The 15,549-nt window shown below is 38.9% G+C and overlaps 1 protein-coding gene across 1 annotated transcript in view; it reads right to left on the bottom strand.

Moving 5' to 3' along the window:
- Positions 1-15,549, bottom strand: part of HECW1 (HECT, C2 and WW domain containing E3 ubiquitin protein ligase 1) — a 184,280-nt gene that overhangs the window by 86,283 nt on the left and 82,448 nt on the right. The window contains 2 exon segments of the mRNA XM_009321541.1: positions 4,958-5,127; positions 14,815-14,890. Of these exon segments, the coding sequence (XP_009319816.1) occupies positions 4,958-5,127; positions 14,815-14,890 (246 nt within the window).

The following is a 15,549-nucleotide window of genomic DNA, read 5'->3' as shown; positions in this document are numbered from 1 at the left end:
AAGGTTATCTAAGTTAAACAGTAAGTAAGTAGTTCAATCAGTGTGATGTTCCTGTTGCTTTTTTCATTTTGGACTTCTGGTGAAACCATGCAATGATTCTGCGAGGCCATGGTAGGACTGTCAGCATCCGCTGCTCTGAATATTAGATCAAAATCAGATCAAACATAACCTGCTTTAGTTTAAATTCATACTGTTGATTCAAATATATTAAAGCATCTTTAATGGTTTAACTTTGCTCTGGAAAGATTCACCTTCAATCAAGTATCCCCTGCTTACATCACTAACTTTGTGCTACATCAGGTAGCACCCATCATATCAGCCAACATAAAGCCTCAAGAGAAGCAGAGGGCTAACATAAACCCCATATTGCATGATCTGGCTACTTTGACAAAGCGTCTTTCAGTCCCAGTACTGCTGGGTGGTCCATCATACACCAGTCTGGCATTCATGATCACTACAGAGTTATAAATCTGTATCATAAGAAAAGCAGTTACAAACCAGCATTCAGACAGTCAGTTGCATTCATGCCATCTTGGCATTCTTGCAGGCAGCATCCAAACCCCAATGTTTCTATCACTGATGACGGTCTGCACTACAGAAGCCCTCTCTCCCCAAACCACCTCCCTCTGGCGTTCGAGCCCTTGACTGTTTCCTTCTTTTGATTTTGTTAGTAATCTGAAGAGACAGGTTACATGAGAATTTATTCAATCGCAGTATTTTTGAAAGGTTGTGGGTTGAGGTGCAGAGAGTACAAGTTACACACGTGAAAATACTGTAATTCTGTTTATCAGATCTGACACATTAGCTACTATTTGTTAAGTGCTCTTGCAACAGAGTACTGAACACCTCTGTGTTCAGTACATTAATTCAATTAATTCACCAGTGAAATGCAGCTATCTTCAGAGTGACAAAGCAACCACCCAACACACTACTTTGTGCCTCAGCTATAATTTAACAATATTTGTAAAGGCTGAGGCAAAGAAACAAAGAGTGAAGCTGCAGGGAGTTGAGATAGCTTTTATCCTCGTACTGGGCTCCCACTTTAAGGCAATCTACTCTTCCAGAGCTAGAATTATCAGAGTTGAAATTCAATGTGTCATTTAACAGATGACACTTGCTACTACTTTAAATATGCTGGATGGTTGCAACAGTCAGTTTTTATAGCTGTCTCATTCCCCATTCCTTGAGGCTCTCTATTCACTCCCTAGCAAATGAACAAAAACTGAAGAAGCAATTAGCTCAAACTGCCACAGTTAAGAAAGAAATACCATAAATATGCCTAAGGGAAAGTCCAGGGGCCTGATACTTTGTCTGCAAAACCATCGAGAGAATTTGCTAACCAGATGAAGGTATGTGAACTACTTTTTAAACCACTTTGCTTTGTTGCTTATGATCCCCAATGATCTCTATTGCTTGTCTGAACCATCTATCACTTCACTGCTTGCTGACAAATTAAATCTTCTTAAAGGAGCTTTTTCCAAAGAATGCGTCAGCAGACATGTCTCAATATGAAACAATATGGGAATAGTGTCATTGTTTTTCTAATACCAATATTAGAACAGATATGGCCAACATTTACCCTTCTCAATTCCACTAGACGCATGGAAGATTTGGGAAGCGGGCACTTCCTTCTGAGATTTCCTTTGCATTTTACCTCAAATCAGCATGGTAGGACAATTCACCCACTACGCTCTTGCAACTGTGTTGACTGCCAGCACAATGTCTGCTTAACCTAGGAGTTTACAGTCAATCTGTCCAGTGGCATGTGGTTTCCAGGAACTAACTCAATCTCATTTAACAGTTCAGATGCTGCTGAAGAATGCACTAGTTTGAAAGTAGAGCCAGGAGTAAGAAAACAAGCAGGACCATTAACCTTGATTCAGTAACAGGTTGCCTGTCTGAAGACAGCTGTTACTGTTTTCATTTTCTGCAGCTGCCTACTTCTCTACCCTGTAGAGGCCTACCTTCTCTACCCTCTACCCTGTAGAGGCCTAGGTACCATCAGTAGCTTGTCTGGATCTCCCCCAAAGTACTTATCATTTATTATTATTACACATGGCAATATTTAGCACTTTGGCTTAGCAGAATCTGATCTTATGCTTCTGTGAGCATGTGAAAACATAGAAACATCACAAAATGATCCCTCTCTACCAGCAGAAGATACCACCTGAGCTTTAACCTGTCTCAGTGAACAATTGAGGGCTTTTTCACCTTACGCAGAGCCCTGCTGCAAGTGTCAAAATGTGCCATGCTACTCTTCTCTCTTAGTAAGAAATTTCCATTTCCTTATGTCCTCTTGTACAAAGTACTGCAAAACATAGCAACGGAAGAATAGCTTTAAGTCAGGATAACTCGTGCTGAACAGTGTTTGAATGGTCTATGAAATGAAGATTATCATCAATATTACATGACACAGATGAAAAATTGCCTGAGGTATCACAGTGCTTCCCAGAGTGTTCTTATAATGCAAGTGGTTACTATGCAAATAGAACAACCTGGTAAGTATATGAGGGGGAATACCAGAATGAATTAATATAAGTAAATGAATCATCTCAGTCTGTAGGACTTCATTTTGGTCTTGAGGCCTTATAAAACTGAGTCAACTCTTTTACTTCTGAATTTGCTCAAGGGTAATCAAGAACACATATAAAGATCCCAGGCTGCAGCTATTTCTATAGTTTTATTTCCTTATTCCAGATTTTTTTCAAGTTTAGCAGCCAAAACAAATTAGATGTGTCATTCAACTGAAAAACAAAAACCAAAACAAACATCTGGCTTCTATTTACATGTAGTGACAGAGAACCTTAGAAAAGAATCACCCTTCTGAAATAATATATTGCCTAAAATATTTTTTGGGGAAAACAGCTAGTGACTGATCCATTTAATGAAGTGGCTGATTCCTCAATAATTTTCACTTCATATATTCACATCAATCAGTGAAAAGGGTGGACAGAAGAATGGCTACCACCATGGTTCAGCAACAGTTTGCAGTCTTCCTTCTCTCCTTGTCCCATTAAAGGGACAAAGTTGAAGAAAATCAGGCCTAGGGTCTTCTGTGCAATAGAAACCAACATGGGTTTTCAGTACCAAAACAGACTTCAGCCCAGCTGACGTGCATAGACTGCAACACAAATGCATGCAGGTAAACATCACAATATCAGCTGAAGCGAATGCAGAAGGAGAACATGCTGAATGACAGCTCTGCTGTTATAGACTCCTTAGTCACTAACAGGCTAGCAACAGAAAGGGAGAAGCAGTGCGCTTGCATGCAATCAAGAAAACCAGGGGGCTGAACCGAAAAGCTGGAAGCCAGCTATGCTCTTTTGCTTTCCGATGTCCGTAATTAGGCCATTTCATTGTTTCTCCTTTTCTCGCTGCCAAACTCCACTGGAAGAGAAATGTCAGCCCACAAACTCAGCCATCCCACATGTCCTGAGGAGAAGCCACCCTTGACATTTTATCAGGGCCACATTCTTACTCTCTGGTTATTTTATCCTCCAGCAGTGCAAAAGGACCTTGAAGTGAGAACAAATTACATTGGCTAGGGGTTGCCTTTGTCAAGGGAAGACTTCTGACCAGTGTTGAGTGCTTCTGAAAAGCCTATTTTCAGCCTCCATCAGCACAGCTGCTACATCACTCTTTGGATAAGGACAGCCTGTGTGCCACCTCAGCAGTTAACTGGCTGATACAGAATGGTGGGACCACATTCATATTCTGTGTCCTCCTTTGAGTGTCAACTCCTGGCATCCACACTTGCTGCCAGCTCCCACAATCACATGTACTGTGACACACATACAGCAAATTTCCCCTTCATGCCTGCCCACCTCTAGGTCTGTGTCTCATGCACTTTATTGACAGATCTCTGCCGACTCCCTGATCCTCTATGTTAGTTCCAGCTCCTCAGCTTGACCTGGGACCCTTCAGCCAGATACATCTGATGCTTGGAGCCACAGAGAAGTTACTGCTTGGTGGATGCCTCACGACAGGGCCTTCCACTTAATTAAGTCCTGTTAGAAGGCATTTTTCTCAGACTAGTTTTGAGGTCATCCCCCCTGCCCCCACCATACAACCTCCCCCACGCAAGCTCACCTGTCACATAACCTGATGTGGTACCTAGTTTCTTGACTATCCTCCTCCAGGAAGGAGTATTCAGTGACATTTCTGCTGTCTTTTTACCCCACTCACACTTTCATGTCTATACAGTTTGACCTAATTATCCCTAAACTACTTTACAATTTTGCATTTTAATTTGAATACATCTATTTAGTCTATTTATTTACTTTTACTCTTTCCTGTAGTGGAGATATTGGTCTGACAGGGAACACCAGTAAATCACACCCATTGTGTTAGGCTCCTTTAAGTCCAAAGAGATTCCTTACTCTTTGCTGTCTGTTGCCATTTCAGGTGTACTTTAAAAACAGCAGGCAGCAACTGAACTCTCAGATCTCATTAATACCTACCAAGCCCTTCCAACAGGAAGCAGCAGATTAGAGAGTATTTCTTCAAGGTGATGGGCAAACGTGCCAAAGTTGCCTTTAATTTATATTGCCACTGACACTTTTCAATCACATAGAGGTTTTTTATTTGCATGTTATACTTGTTCTGCTTTATATGATGTCTCATCTCTGTGTAAGAACACTATGACAATCTAGCAGCAGCCTTTCACGCTATCCAAGTTTATTTTTCAATTCTGGGTTATGCCTACCTTCAATAATTAACAACTTCATAAATTACATCCACAAAGTACAACCCATACTGAAAGTTTTAATGTGTCATTCATCTTTACAGATAATTAAGCCTTTTGCATTAAGACAAGAAGTCATGAAATACATCAAGCACAGTTAGGTCAACAACTATTTAGCCAAGAAAGGAATTAAAAAAAAAAAAAAGGAGGGATATTGCTAGAGTCATTCCCACGTTTTAAGAAAAGTCTCAGCTCAACACTCAGACTGCTTACCTCTCCTTGCCAGATTGGGTTAACAGTATTACACATGATCTTAGACCTCTTCTCCTGTCCATGATGAGGAAGCGCAGGGAAGATGCTATGTTTTCCAGGCTGGATGGAAATCTTCAGATAAGGATCTGGATTGAAGAACATTCCTTTCTTCAGACCAAAAGCCTGGAAATCTGAAAGAAGGTAAATAACCTGATTATTTTTCACATTCCAGGTGCTCTCTGGGATGTTAGGAGAAGCATACAGGAAACTGGTAAGGAATTCAAATAATATGGCAGGAATATGAAACAACTCACTATGTTTCTTGTGAGGTAACGTAAAGCCAAACCATAATGATCTTGTGATTTAGGATTTACAAATGATTTGTAATCAGTGTAATGAAATTGCAAATTTTACAACCTGATTGTGCACAGTGATCTGGTTTCTAAATTAGTATTTACGCAACTTAAAGCAATCTGCTGATTTTTCTAAGGAGCTAAGCACTTGCTCAGCCTGACTCCAGTGGCAGGACTACTCTGAAAAAGAGATCCACTCATTTAATGGCAGAGACATGGCATTCGGTACCCAACGTATGTCACTTCTCCTAGGTATCAATTTTATCTTTCTATAAGTCTTGGCTTTTAGACCACTTTTTTTCTACACAAGAAGTCATTTTACATTTTTTTCTACTTTAAAACATTTCCTTCCCTGCATGGATTAACTTTACCTGTAGTAACTTAGGAAAACTCTTGTATATAACGTCCAAATTTTAAGCAGGGCTTTCTAGCTGCAGAACTACCAGGGAGTGTAATATGAGTCGTGCAGACAAAAAAATCCCCAGGCACTTATTTCAAAATTTACTTCTAATGTTCTGAAGAAAGACACAAAGTCCATTACAATTTGTCCCTGTGAAGCCAATGAAATGCAAACCAATCTACAGGTATATCATTAATTTTGGCTCAACAGCTACAAACTAAAGCCTCTGGCCTCCTCTTTTTCCAGATGCATTTCTAAGCTTTCTTTGGAAAATATAAGCACTTATTCCTATTAGCGAGTTCAGTACCTAATTTATTTTCCACGACTCTTTGCACGGAGATTCTCCTCCTCTGTTTAAAGCTTTATTTCACATAGGGCTATAAGCACTGAACTGCATTTTGGCTACTTTCTCTTGCTGTATTGAAGAGATATAAAGTATTAGTCAAGATAGTTTCCAAAACTGCTTCGACGTATACCTAAACATTCAATTTAAACACATCTTTTTCTTTTAGGCAGCTTTTGAAAACATTAATTTTCAAGTCTTTTAATTCTCTTCTGATTAAAAACCCAATTATTCTGGCAGGTTGCAGGAGACCATGTAAAACCCTCCAGGCAGATATTTTGGATTAATCTGAAAATGATACATTCCACACCAACATCAGCATTTTTTCTAGAAAACAGCTATATCAAGAATTCACTCAGTTGTATTTTGCTTCCTTAACATATGGTAATAGCCAACGCAATAAAACGTGCAAGTTAAAAAGAACCGTTTTTGTTCAGGTTGGTTTTAGTCGTCTATTCCAGCACACAATCCATGTTGCAGATATTCAAAAGCTGTTGGACAGATGGTCCTGAAACGGAATCTCATTCTTACAACGTTCTCTAACGATTAGTAAAAAATACAGGATATCACTACTAATAGCCTATTTGAAAGTACTTTGCTGACAGTATGCACTGCCGTGGTCCTAGCAACACTATTACACAAAGAAAATTTTCTGGTTCAAACTGGTAACACTGATTTTTTTTTCCTGAGTGTACAATCTCCATGTAACCAGCATGTATCTCATCTATAAGCCCTGCTGAAATCCTGCACGGCAAACTCTTTTCCTTTGGAAGTTGTACTGTTAGAAATACATTCCAGAAATAGAAACCAAGATTGCAAAAGCACTATGAATGACAAGGCCCAGCAGTGTAATAGTGTCAGGCTGCTAACATATGAGAGGAGAGAAAGACCTCTGGGATCTTATTTTCTTTCTCTCTGATGTTTCCTCAAAAGATTCTGAAACTGAAATATTTATTGCTGTATATGTTTCTGATTTTTTTCCTTCAAAGAGAAACCACACTATCTTTGGGTACCCCTGTGCAAAGAAATGGTCTATTGATAGACAGAAAGGAAAATAACTAGCACTCAATTGTATATATTATATATCATAAAGAACATAAATATTATGATGACCTACCAGCCTATTTCCAGTTATGGGAGTTAAGCACAGTCATGAAGGTGAAGGTACTTCTAACCTTAGTTAGTAGTCTAATTTTTGTATTTGGATGAGAAAAAATAATTTAGCTAAGCACACAACAGAAAATTTCATTCGTGTCATTTTCTTGCTTAAATTGCATAACACAACAAATTCTGTAAAAATGTCAGTTAGAAACTTCAGTTTTTAATGTCCAAAGCACACATACAGATAGTGGAAATAGATTTCTCAAGGACAGATACCCTAGTTATACTTACATATCCCACTAAAAATTCTCAGCACTGTGAAAAACAGAGCATCAAAAATACAAAAGCTCTGAATAAAGCTACATGGGCATCTGCAGATATCCAGAAGTCATCCACTTAATTTGAAGTGGAACCTATATGGATGCTGTAACTTGTTGTAATCAAAGGCTCAGGTACTCTCTTACCACTGCTGTGTAACATCCCAACAGAAGAATTCCAGCTATTCTGCTTCCCCAAATGAAAGTATTTCTCATCTGTACTGTCTTCAGAAAAAGGTTCTGAAGATACTAAATGTTTACGTAATAGTTTAAGGTTAACTGAATTTAAATCTTTGGTGAAACCAATGAATTCCATAAGGCTTGGATATGTCTTGCTGTACACTGTAGTTTTACAGTGTATTTCTTAGAGGCATACAAGGAAATGCTACCAAGATAACTCATCTATGCTTTGCAAAGGTGCATTTTCATCCAGTCTCCTAAAAAAGTTAACATACCATACATCAGTTTCCCATTTACTCATAAAATCACACTTTAGCATGAAAGAGGTTATCTACATCTATCAGTTTAATAATGTCAAGCCATCTCTCATGAAAGATGACAGAAGGAATCCAGGTGGAGACACAGCAACCACAGACTCTTTCACTGCTGCAGACTTTCAGTTACTTTAAGTACATGCATCCTAACCCAGCTAGGCTTACTTTGTGGTACAAATACTAACCGCTGCCTGCTGCTGCCCCCAAGTGAATTATGAACTTCTTCCAACTTCAGGGCTTCCTTTCCACATATGCTGATCTCTGGGTGTCTGGATGAGACCTAAGGAAGCTTTGCTCTAGGTCATTTGCATGCAAGTAGCCTCTGTCCCTAAGGTGGGCCATAAACTTCCCTGTCTGCCTTCTAAAGGATCATTCTGCAAATCCATTTTCCATGCAGCATCACAAACTTTGGGGCACTGATGACTGCAGAGTGATGAAGACTATTTTTGTGGCAATCTGGAAACTAGCATGTGTTTATTGGCAAAATGTGGAACCAGGTGGGGAAATCAATTCTGACAGACACAGCTCGAACACATCTGTGTTTGATTTTGCCTCAATACAAGTAACTAAGCTTTCAAAAGGTCGGGGAGAGGTACGATTTGGGTTTGCAAGTCACATTTTGTCATGCTCAGCAAGGAGATTCTCTGATGGTCATGATCAGCAAAACTATTGTGAAGATAGTATTTCAGTTCCCTGCAGACATAGAGAGGGACTGCTCCAGACCCATGCTTGTAGAAGCATGACAGAAAAGGACAGACAATCAGAGCGAGAACCAGAGTCTGGAGCAGTCTGGTTTCTAAATTAATTACTTTTAGTCTGGTCATCAATCTATCAATTTTAAGTTAAAGAATTTAGAAGCTGTTCTCCCCAAGGGATGAGAAGCTTTTGCCAACAGCTTTGGAAGAACTTTCCTAGAAATAATAGACAAGGATATTCTGCACAGTTTATAAATGTGTCCCAAGAAGACTGAGTCCACCTAGTCTCTTGATGGTCCATAGTTTACTTCACTGAAGTAGACAGAGTCTACAAACCAGCAGAAGGGTCAAAGACCAAAACTAGTAGCTCCGCTGCTCATTGAGAAACTGATATTGATATTCTAATACAGTTGGCAAATTCCTTCCAACAAAGGACGAGTACTTAATGTCCGTCACGTTTCCAAGCACCATCCAACTGATTTTAACAGATGACTTGCAGCTAGCTATATTGACACTTGTGAGAGAGATCATTAAGCCCCAGCAATTCTATGGTCAACTCACTGAATTCACATTTTTCCTATTTAGCATACTAGCCACGTGTTTTCAGAACCAGATGACTCATATTCCTCATGTGTCATCTGACCCTCTGAGAAGATGAAGGCATCTTGATTTAGGCCAAACTTGCCCAGGAACATATCTGAAAGCATAACTAATGAGGGGTAATGGTTTTAAACGATAAGAGGGTAGATTTAGATTAGACACTAGGAAAAAATTCTTTACTGTGAGGGTGGTGAGACACTGGAACAGGTTGCCCAAAGAAGCTGTGGATGCCCCATCCCTGGACATGTTCAAGGCCAGGTTGGATGGGGCTTTGAGCAACCTGATCTAGTGGAAGGTGTCCCTGCCCACGGCAGGGGGGGTGGAACTAGAAGATCTTTAAGGTCCCTTCCAACCCAAACCGTTCTGTGGGTTTATGATTCTACTGCAAAGTTACCAGGACACTGGGAAGACCAAAGAGTCTCTGGAAAGACAACAGTCAATTTAGATTGTGATTTAGCCTGATGAATACCAAAATGGGATGTATTCTCTCTATGATCTGCTCATTAATGGCAGAAAGTAAAAATACTGCCATCTTACTGAGATCTTGATAGTTCATGTATCAAGGCACAACAAACCATCTTCATGATCTGTCACCACAAGAGAGCTGCTAATTAGGATGTCAATGAACAGCTCCAACAATTCCCTTCAGTTTTCCTTTGTAAATTCCTAAAGAGCTGTCAACTTGGGTTCTGGCACTGAATAAATGTACTTTAACAGGACTGGTATCTGGGTTGACTACCAATGAGGTAAGGTAATTGCCAGGGTGCTAATACATCAGTGTTTCTTTTGTAGAGTGCACTTTGCAGAAGTGCAAGTTAACCAGAAGAAGTAGGACCTGTCTTAGGGGGTAGCAGTTCATATACTGAGCTGAGCTACCTAAGACATAGTGATGGCTTCAAAGGAAGGAACAACAAAACTCTGCTTGCTCAAGATTCAACAGGAGGCACATAGGTACTGCTTCTCAGCTGTGTGCTTTTAAAGCAATAGAAATTATTTTAGTATTAGTAGTATAATAACCTTTCAGTAGTAAGAGCATAGCAATATTGCATTGGCTTGGAAATGCCAATTTGATTCATGCAGCGGTACATGATACTAAAATTTATTGTAAGGAAAGTGAGCGCAGATTCACAGGAGTATTGTATCTGGTATTAGATTTCAAGAAGCAAATATTAAGGGATTTTAGAAATCAAACAGTAATCTGCAGTGATATGATGTCTTAAAATCCAACACAGCAACATAATGCAGGGGAATTGAGAAAGATACTACATAATGTACAATAGATTACTGACTTGATGAGCTACTGAATGAGGTTCTGCAACTGGTGATATGCAAGAGGTTAAAACAGACAATTAAAGTGGTTCTTTCTACTCTCAGAAATCTACAGATTTATAGACAGATCCCATTTTCCTTTTAAAAGAGAATGTTAGAAAGAAAGAATTGGCTGGTGTAGTTGCACAAGGAGATGTTTAAAGATTTGAGACTTAAAAAAAAATACTAAGTGGAACAGATAAGCCAAAACATTTCTGTCACATGAGACTCCTAGGCAAAATATTAAAGACAGTGGAAAAGAGGAGAAGAGAATTTTTCTAGCTGGAAATGCTACAAGGGAAAATGAAAGGGATTCTCATTTGTCTAAGGAAGGGGCAGCAGAGGTATCAGGAAGAAAACAGGTCTATTAATAAATGAAAAGGAGTGGAGAAATTAATTATTCAAAAATGGCTGAAACACAGGCTACATTTTAATTGTCTTCATCAAGAAGGAAAACACAGAAAAAGTCTGAACAGCTAATGTGAACAGCTTGACACAGCGAGGGGGAGTTTTTATCACTGCAAGCGATTAAACACTGGAGCAAAGTACCATCTCTTGGTATCCTCAGATCCAGACTACACGCCTGTCTGTGAGATCAGATCCAGACTACACGCCTATGTGAGATATGTCTGAGCCAAACTCACACAAAGCTCCACATCATAGAGCAAAGTGGCCTGTGTTATATAGGATAATGGAGTAGTTGAACTCAAAGCCTTTTAGGGCCTTTAAATCTAGAGCACTGCAGTACTTTGAAGGCACAGGTGTACTGGAGGTGTAGAAAGTCACCTCACCTTCGCACAACGTCTGACAGGTAAGAAAGTCGAGTGATTAGCAATTCAGGTTTATAAAGAATACATCTGGGCAAGTTAGCATGAGTTGGGGAGGGCAGAAGCAGCAGCAGGTTTATAGCAATATTATACAAACAAAATTTAGTGGCTAGAACTCCTGTTATAAAGTCAGTCACTAGGATCTCAAAAAACGGTTGGAAGGTAAAGTGTATTATATATCTGTGTTGTGATCAAGCATTTCATGGTAATGACTATTGTCAAAATGATCTTTAGTGGACCTAATACTATTTTCAGTTGTGATTTATACTCTGACTTCCATAAACTGACAACTGATGTCACCTGAATGTCTGGTCTGAAAGCCACACAAAAATAAGTAACAACATTTCTGAGAGAGGTGTGATGAGGATAAATGCCTGAATGTTTGGGAAACACTTAGATCTTCTGGTCATTTGTTCCACAAGAACACTTGTAAATAAAGAGTGTGCAAACACATGAGATATGTGAAATATTAAAGCTTGAAAAAAGTTATTTGATGCGACATATAGCTAGGAGGCATATCATGCAAACCTCACGATTACACTTTCTAAATATACCAGCCAACAGAATGGTTTCAAGGGCTTTCAGTGAACGTGTTATACTGCTGCTAAACCATGAACCTTCAGTGAAGTGGCTGGTACATCTTGGGAGGCTTAGCACATTTCTTCTTTCTGTACTTCATGCGAGAGAGCTCTGACACTTTCAGCCACCTTATTAGAAGCGTGACATTCACTGGTAATAGCAGAAAAGTCATGTCAGAAAGTAAACACAAAGTGGCTGCATAGCTTTCCTTAAACACTGTATTTAATCTAGCTAAATTAGGCTTACAATATTTCTCTTGATATTTTAAATAATGAAAGCTATAATAATACAGCCATCATATAAACTATTAAGAAGCTTAATCGTGGGAAATCATCATCTTTGAGATCAGTGTTGCTAATGAACCTATTAACCTGAACTAGCCTTTCGCAGGACCAACTTCCAGTCTCCAAAGAAGCAAATACAAAGAAAAACCTACTGATGTAATGCAAACTCTCAGCTATTTCTGTTCTCAAGAAGCTAGTGATCTCCTTTTGCTCTGAAGCATCAGTTTATACTTTTTTCTTTGTTTGACATTTTTATTCAATCCAGAAATCTTTTCTCAGGCAAAACATCCAGTTAGATTTTGTCCAAGCAAATACTCAAAACTAGAGAAATAAAGCACTTTGTCACCAAGTTTCAGAAAGACACTGTTTCTGCACAGTTCATTTTAACATAGGGTCTCACTGGAGTGTCTAGGCAGTAGAGCAAGCAATACAAGTCAGCCGAAATGGATGGATGTTGTTCAGCATTTCTAGGGATTTGGCCTACTTCGAGATTTTTCTCTCCCATTCTAATAATTTTTTCTTTTAAAAAATTGATATGATAGAAGGCATAGCTCTTCTCGCATTCTTTAGATGATAAGCTGCTTAGGGTATGAGGACTCCGTGTTGGTGCTGTGACTAACACAATGGTCCCCAGTCAGACTAATGGTCCTACACTTTTTTTTTCTTAATTGCAACTAAATCAGTCATAATTTGGAAACCTAACTTTTAAGTAATGACACCGAAGGTGACGATATACCAAAATATAGATATCAAAAAAGAGAAGTCTATATGAGCTGAAAGGGCTCACGAGAATAGAGAGGTTATTGCTGCGATAGTAGTGCAAACGGAAAGGAATCCCAGTTCCTTCCAGTGCCTCTGGGAGACCTGGCTTGATTTGCATTGTATTAGCTAGCATAACAGATATAGGAATAGCAATAATTTTACTTTGAGAGAAACAACTTTTTTTTTGTTGTTGTTGACTAAGTAAGAAGGTAATAAGTCTTTGTGATGTGTTAATCTGTTAATTTCAGAAAGACTGAAACTGAGCTATTTTGATACCAAAGATTTTTGATAAAATAATTGTGAGCTCAAAGCCTTTCAAATACCTGGCTATGATAATGCTGTTAATATGGATGTGATATAAATATAAATGAGCTTGTCACAAAATGAGTCACAAAATGCTTGCGACCCACTAGAATAAGATATCCCAAATGTATTACATGGTATGGTCTTTGTATACTTTGAATCAAGCTGTAAATTAGATAGTTTAGTTTATAAAAGGGCCCACTGAGACAACACTATTTAGCAGTCTCACAAATTATTACTCTTGACATCTCTTAGTCTACTAGACCAAAGAATTTGAGAGAATGAAAAAGCGTTACTAATTCTGGGCAACATTTTCTCTGCAAGATTATTTAAGACCATTAAAAAATATTAACTCTACTTCTTTATTTTTGCTGAGCTAAACCCATTGTTTTATCAAATTAATGTGACCAGGTGGGTGCCCGGTGTCCAACCTGGCAAAAATAAGCAATGTGTTAAAAGAGCCCCATCTAATGTCAGTCTAACCTGCCATATAGCATATATAACCTCTCAAGAACCACCCTGGCCACCTAGTTTGGAACAGCACTGACTTGCACACTTAATATTAAAGAGATATGTAAGTACTAGTTGACTTTAACACAACTTAGAGGGAAGCTTCAAATAAATCATACAGCCGAACCAAACATGTGATGCGATGCTTGTCCGAGCATAGGACTTTACACAGAAAGGCCTACACTTGTAAAAATTTTGAACTAGGGTAACTCTTTTTTCTCTGTATTACTTCCTCAAAGAATTTCCAAGTCAAGTTCAGCATCTTTCTCTTTGTCTTCCAGGAGCTAAAAAACAGGGAAACGAAGTAGCAAGCATAAAACTCTAAAATGAGAACCTTGCTCACAACTACTCTTTTGACAAACTGTTTTTTTTTCTACAGAAGTGATTTACAGATTGTTTTTACCAAAGCCAGATCAAATGGTCCGTAGCTGCTTCATGGAACCATATTAAGCTTTTAAAAACTGCAGCAACATGCCAAGTAACGAGGCTGAACAGTCTTCAGAAAATTTAGAGGAGCGAGAGCAGTCTTCTGGCTCAAGAAGTCTGAGAGTCACTGCTGAACAATGCAGACAAGCTTGTGCACCATGGAGTGTGGATCTGCCTCAGGTCCAGACCAAGGCTGTGGAACGTGCTCTCCAAGAAACAGAGGACTACCACAAATCACATTGTGCTCTGTAAGTAAAGCACGTGCCTTTGATCTTGCTTTCGCTGACCTACATGTATAGCACCACATTTAATCGTAAACAGGAAAACCTAACATGGCCCCAAAACTCTACTTGAACAAGACACTTCAGCACGTAATTCTCATTGAAAGAAGAGAGCGTAGTAATAATAATAGATATTAATCCTCTGCCTCAGTGTCACTTCTAGAGCAACAGGCAAAAAGCATGCATAAATACATACATACGGACATATACATACACACACACGTACATGAAAGGTTTTAGTAACTTCAGTTTCCCACTTTCTGGGCTTAAGACTTTCACATCAGCAGTGACTTACCTGACAATGAAAAACTTATCAGTCTGCGACTTCCTTGTCCCTGGATTGAATCTTCGTTGGTGATGCTTTTAAAAATCTGCTGGAAGAAAAGCTAACAGTGAGAGAGAGTAGTCTCTGATAACTCTTGAACAGACAGATTGCTTAGTAACTGTCTTTTTTTTTTTACAGGTTCTCAGTTTTACAACTAAGAATTAGATGACCATTAATCAAAACAATGTTTTTATCCAGGTAATAATTTAACCACTAGTGGCCTAAGTCATCCCTTCCTGGAGGCTTCTCCTTAAGAAAACAGAATGATACAAAAATACTAATGTAATTTTAATATAGAAGTTCCTCACCCAAAAAAGAACTGCTTATTAGACAGGACATAAAACTAGCGCATAAGGATGGGAACGTGGTCTCACCTCTAAAAACAACTTCTGTCTTCATAGCATCTTATTACTAGTGTAGAAAATCTTGTTCCAGAAAGTTTATTGCATGCATGTGGGAAAGACTTCTGAGAGCTTACTAACACCCTGTGCAAAAAACAACTGTGAATTATGATAACAGTAAGTATTGAAGGTGATCTGGGGGGAAAAAAAATAATAAAAACTGGTAGATGACCCTTCGTACTCCAGAGTTTAGGTTTTAATGTCAGTCTTTGGTTCAGCAAGTTTATTGGTGGGCTGCTGTTATGCAAGTTAGGACCCAGGCTACCTTTTGGCCGCGATCAGAGCTGAGAAGCAAGAATGCCTT

Source organism: Pygoscelis adeliae, unplaced genomic scaffold (assembly GCF_000699105.1).
Source record: "Pygoscelis adeliae isolate BGI_AS28 unplaced genomic scaffold, ASM69910v1 Scaffold40, whole genome shotgun sequence".
Lineage (NCBI taxonomy): Eukaryota > Metazoa > Chordata > Aves > Sphenisciformes > Spheniscidae > Pygoscelis > Pygoscelis adeliae.
This window is presented reverse-complemented; position numbering and strand designations above follow the sequence as displayed.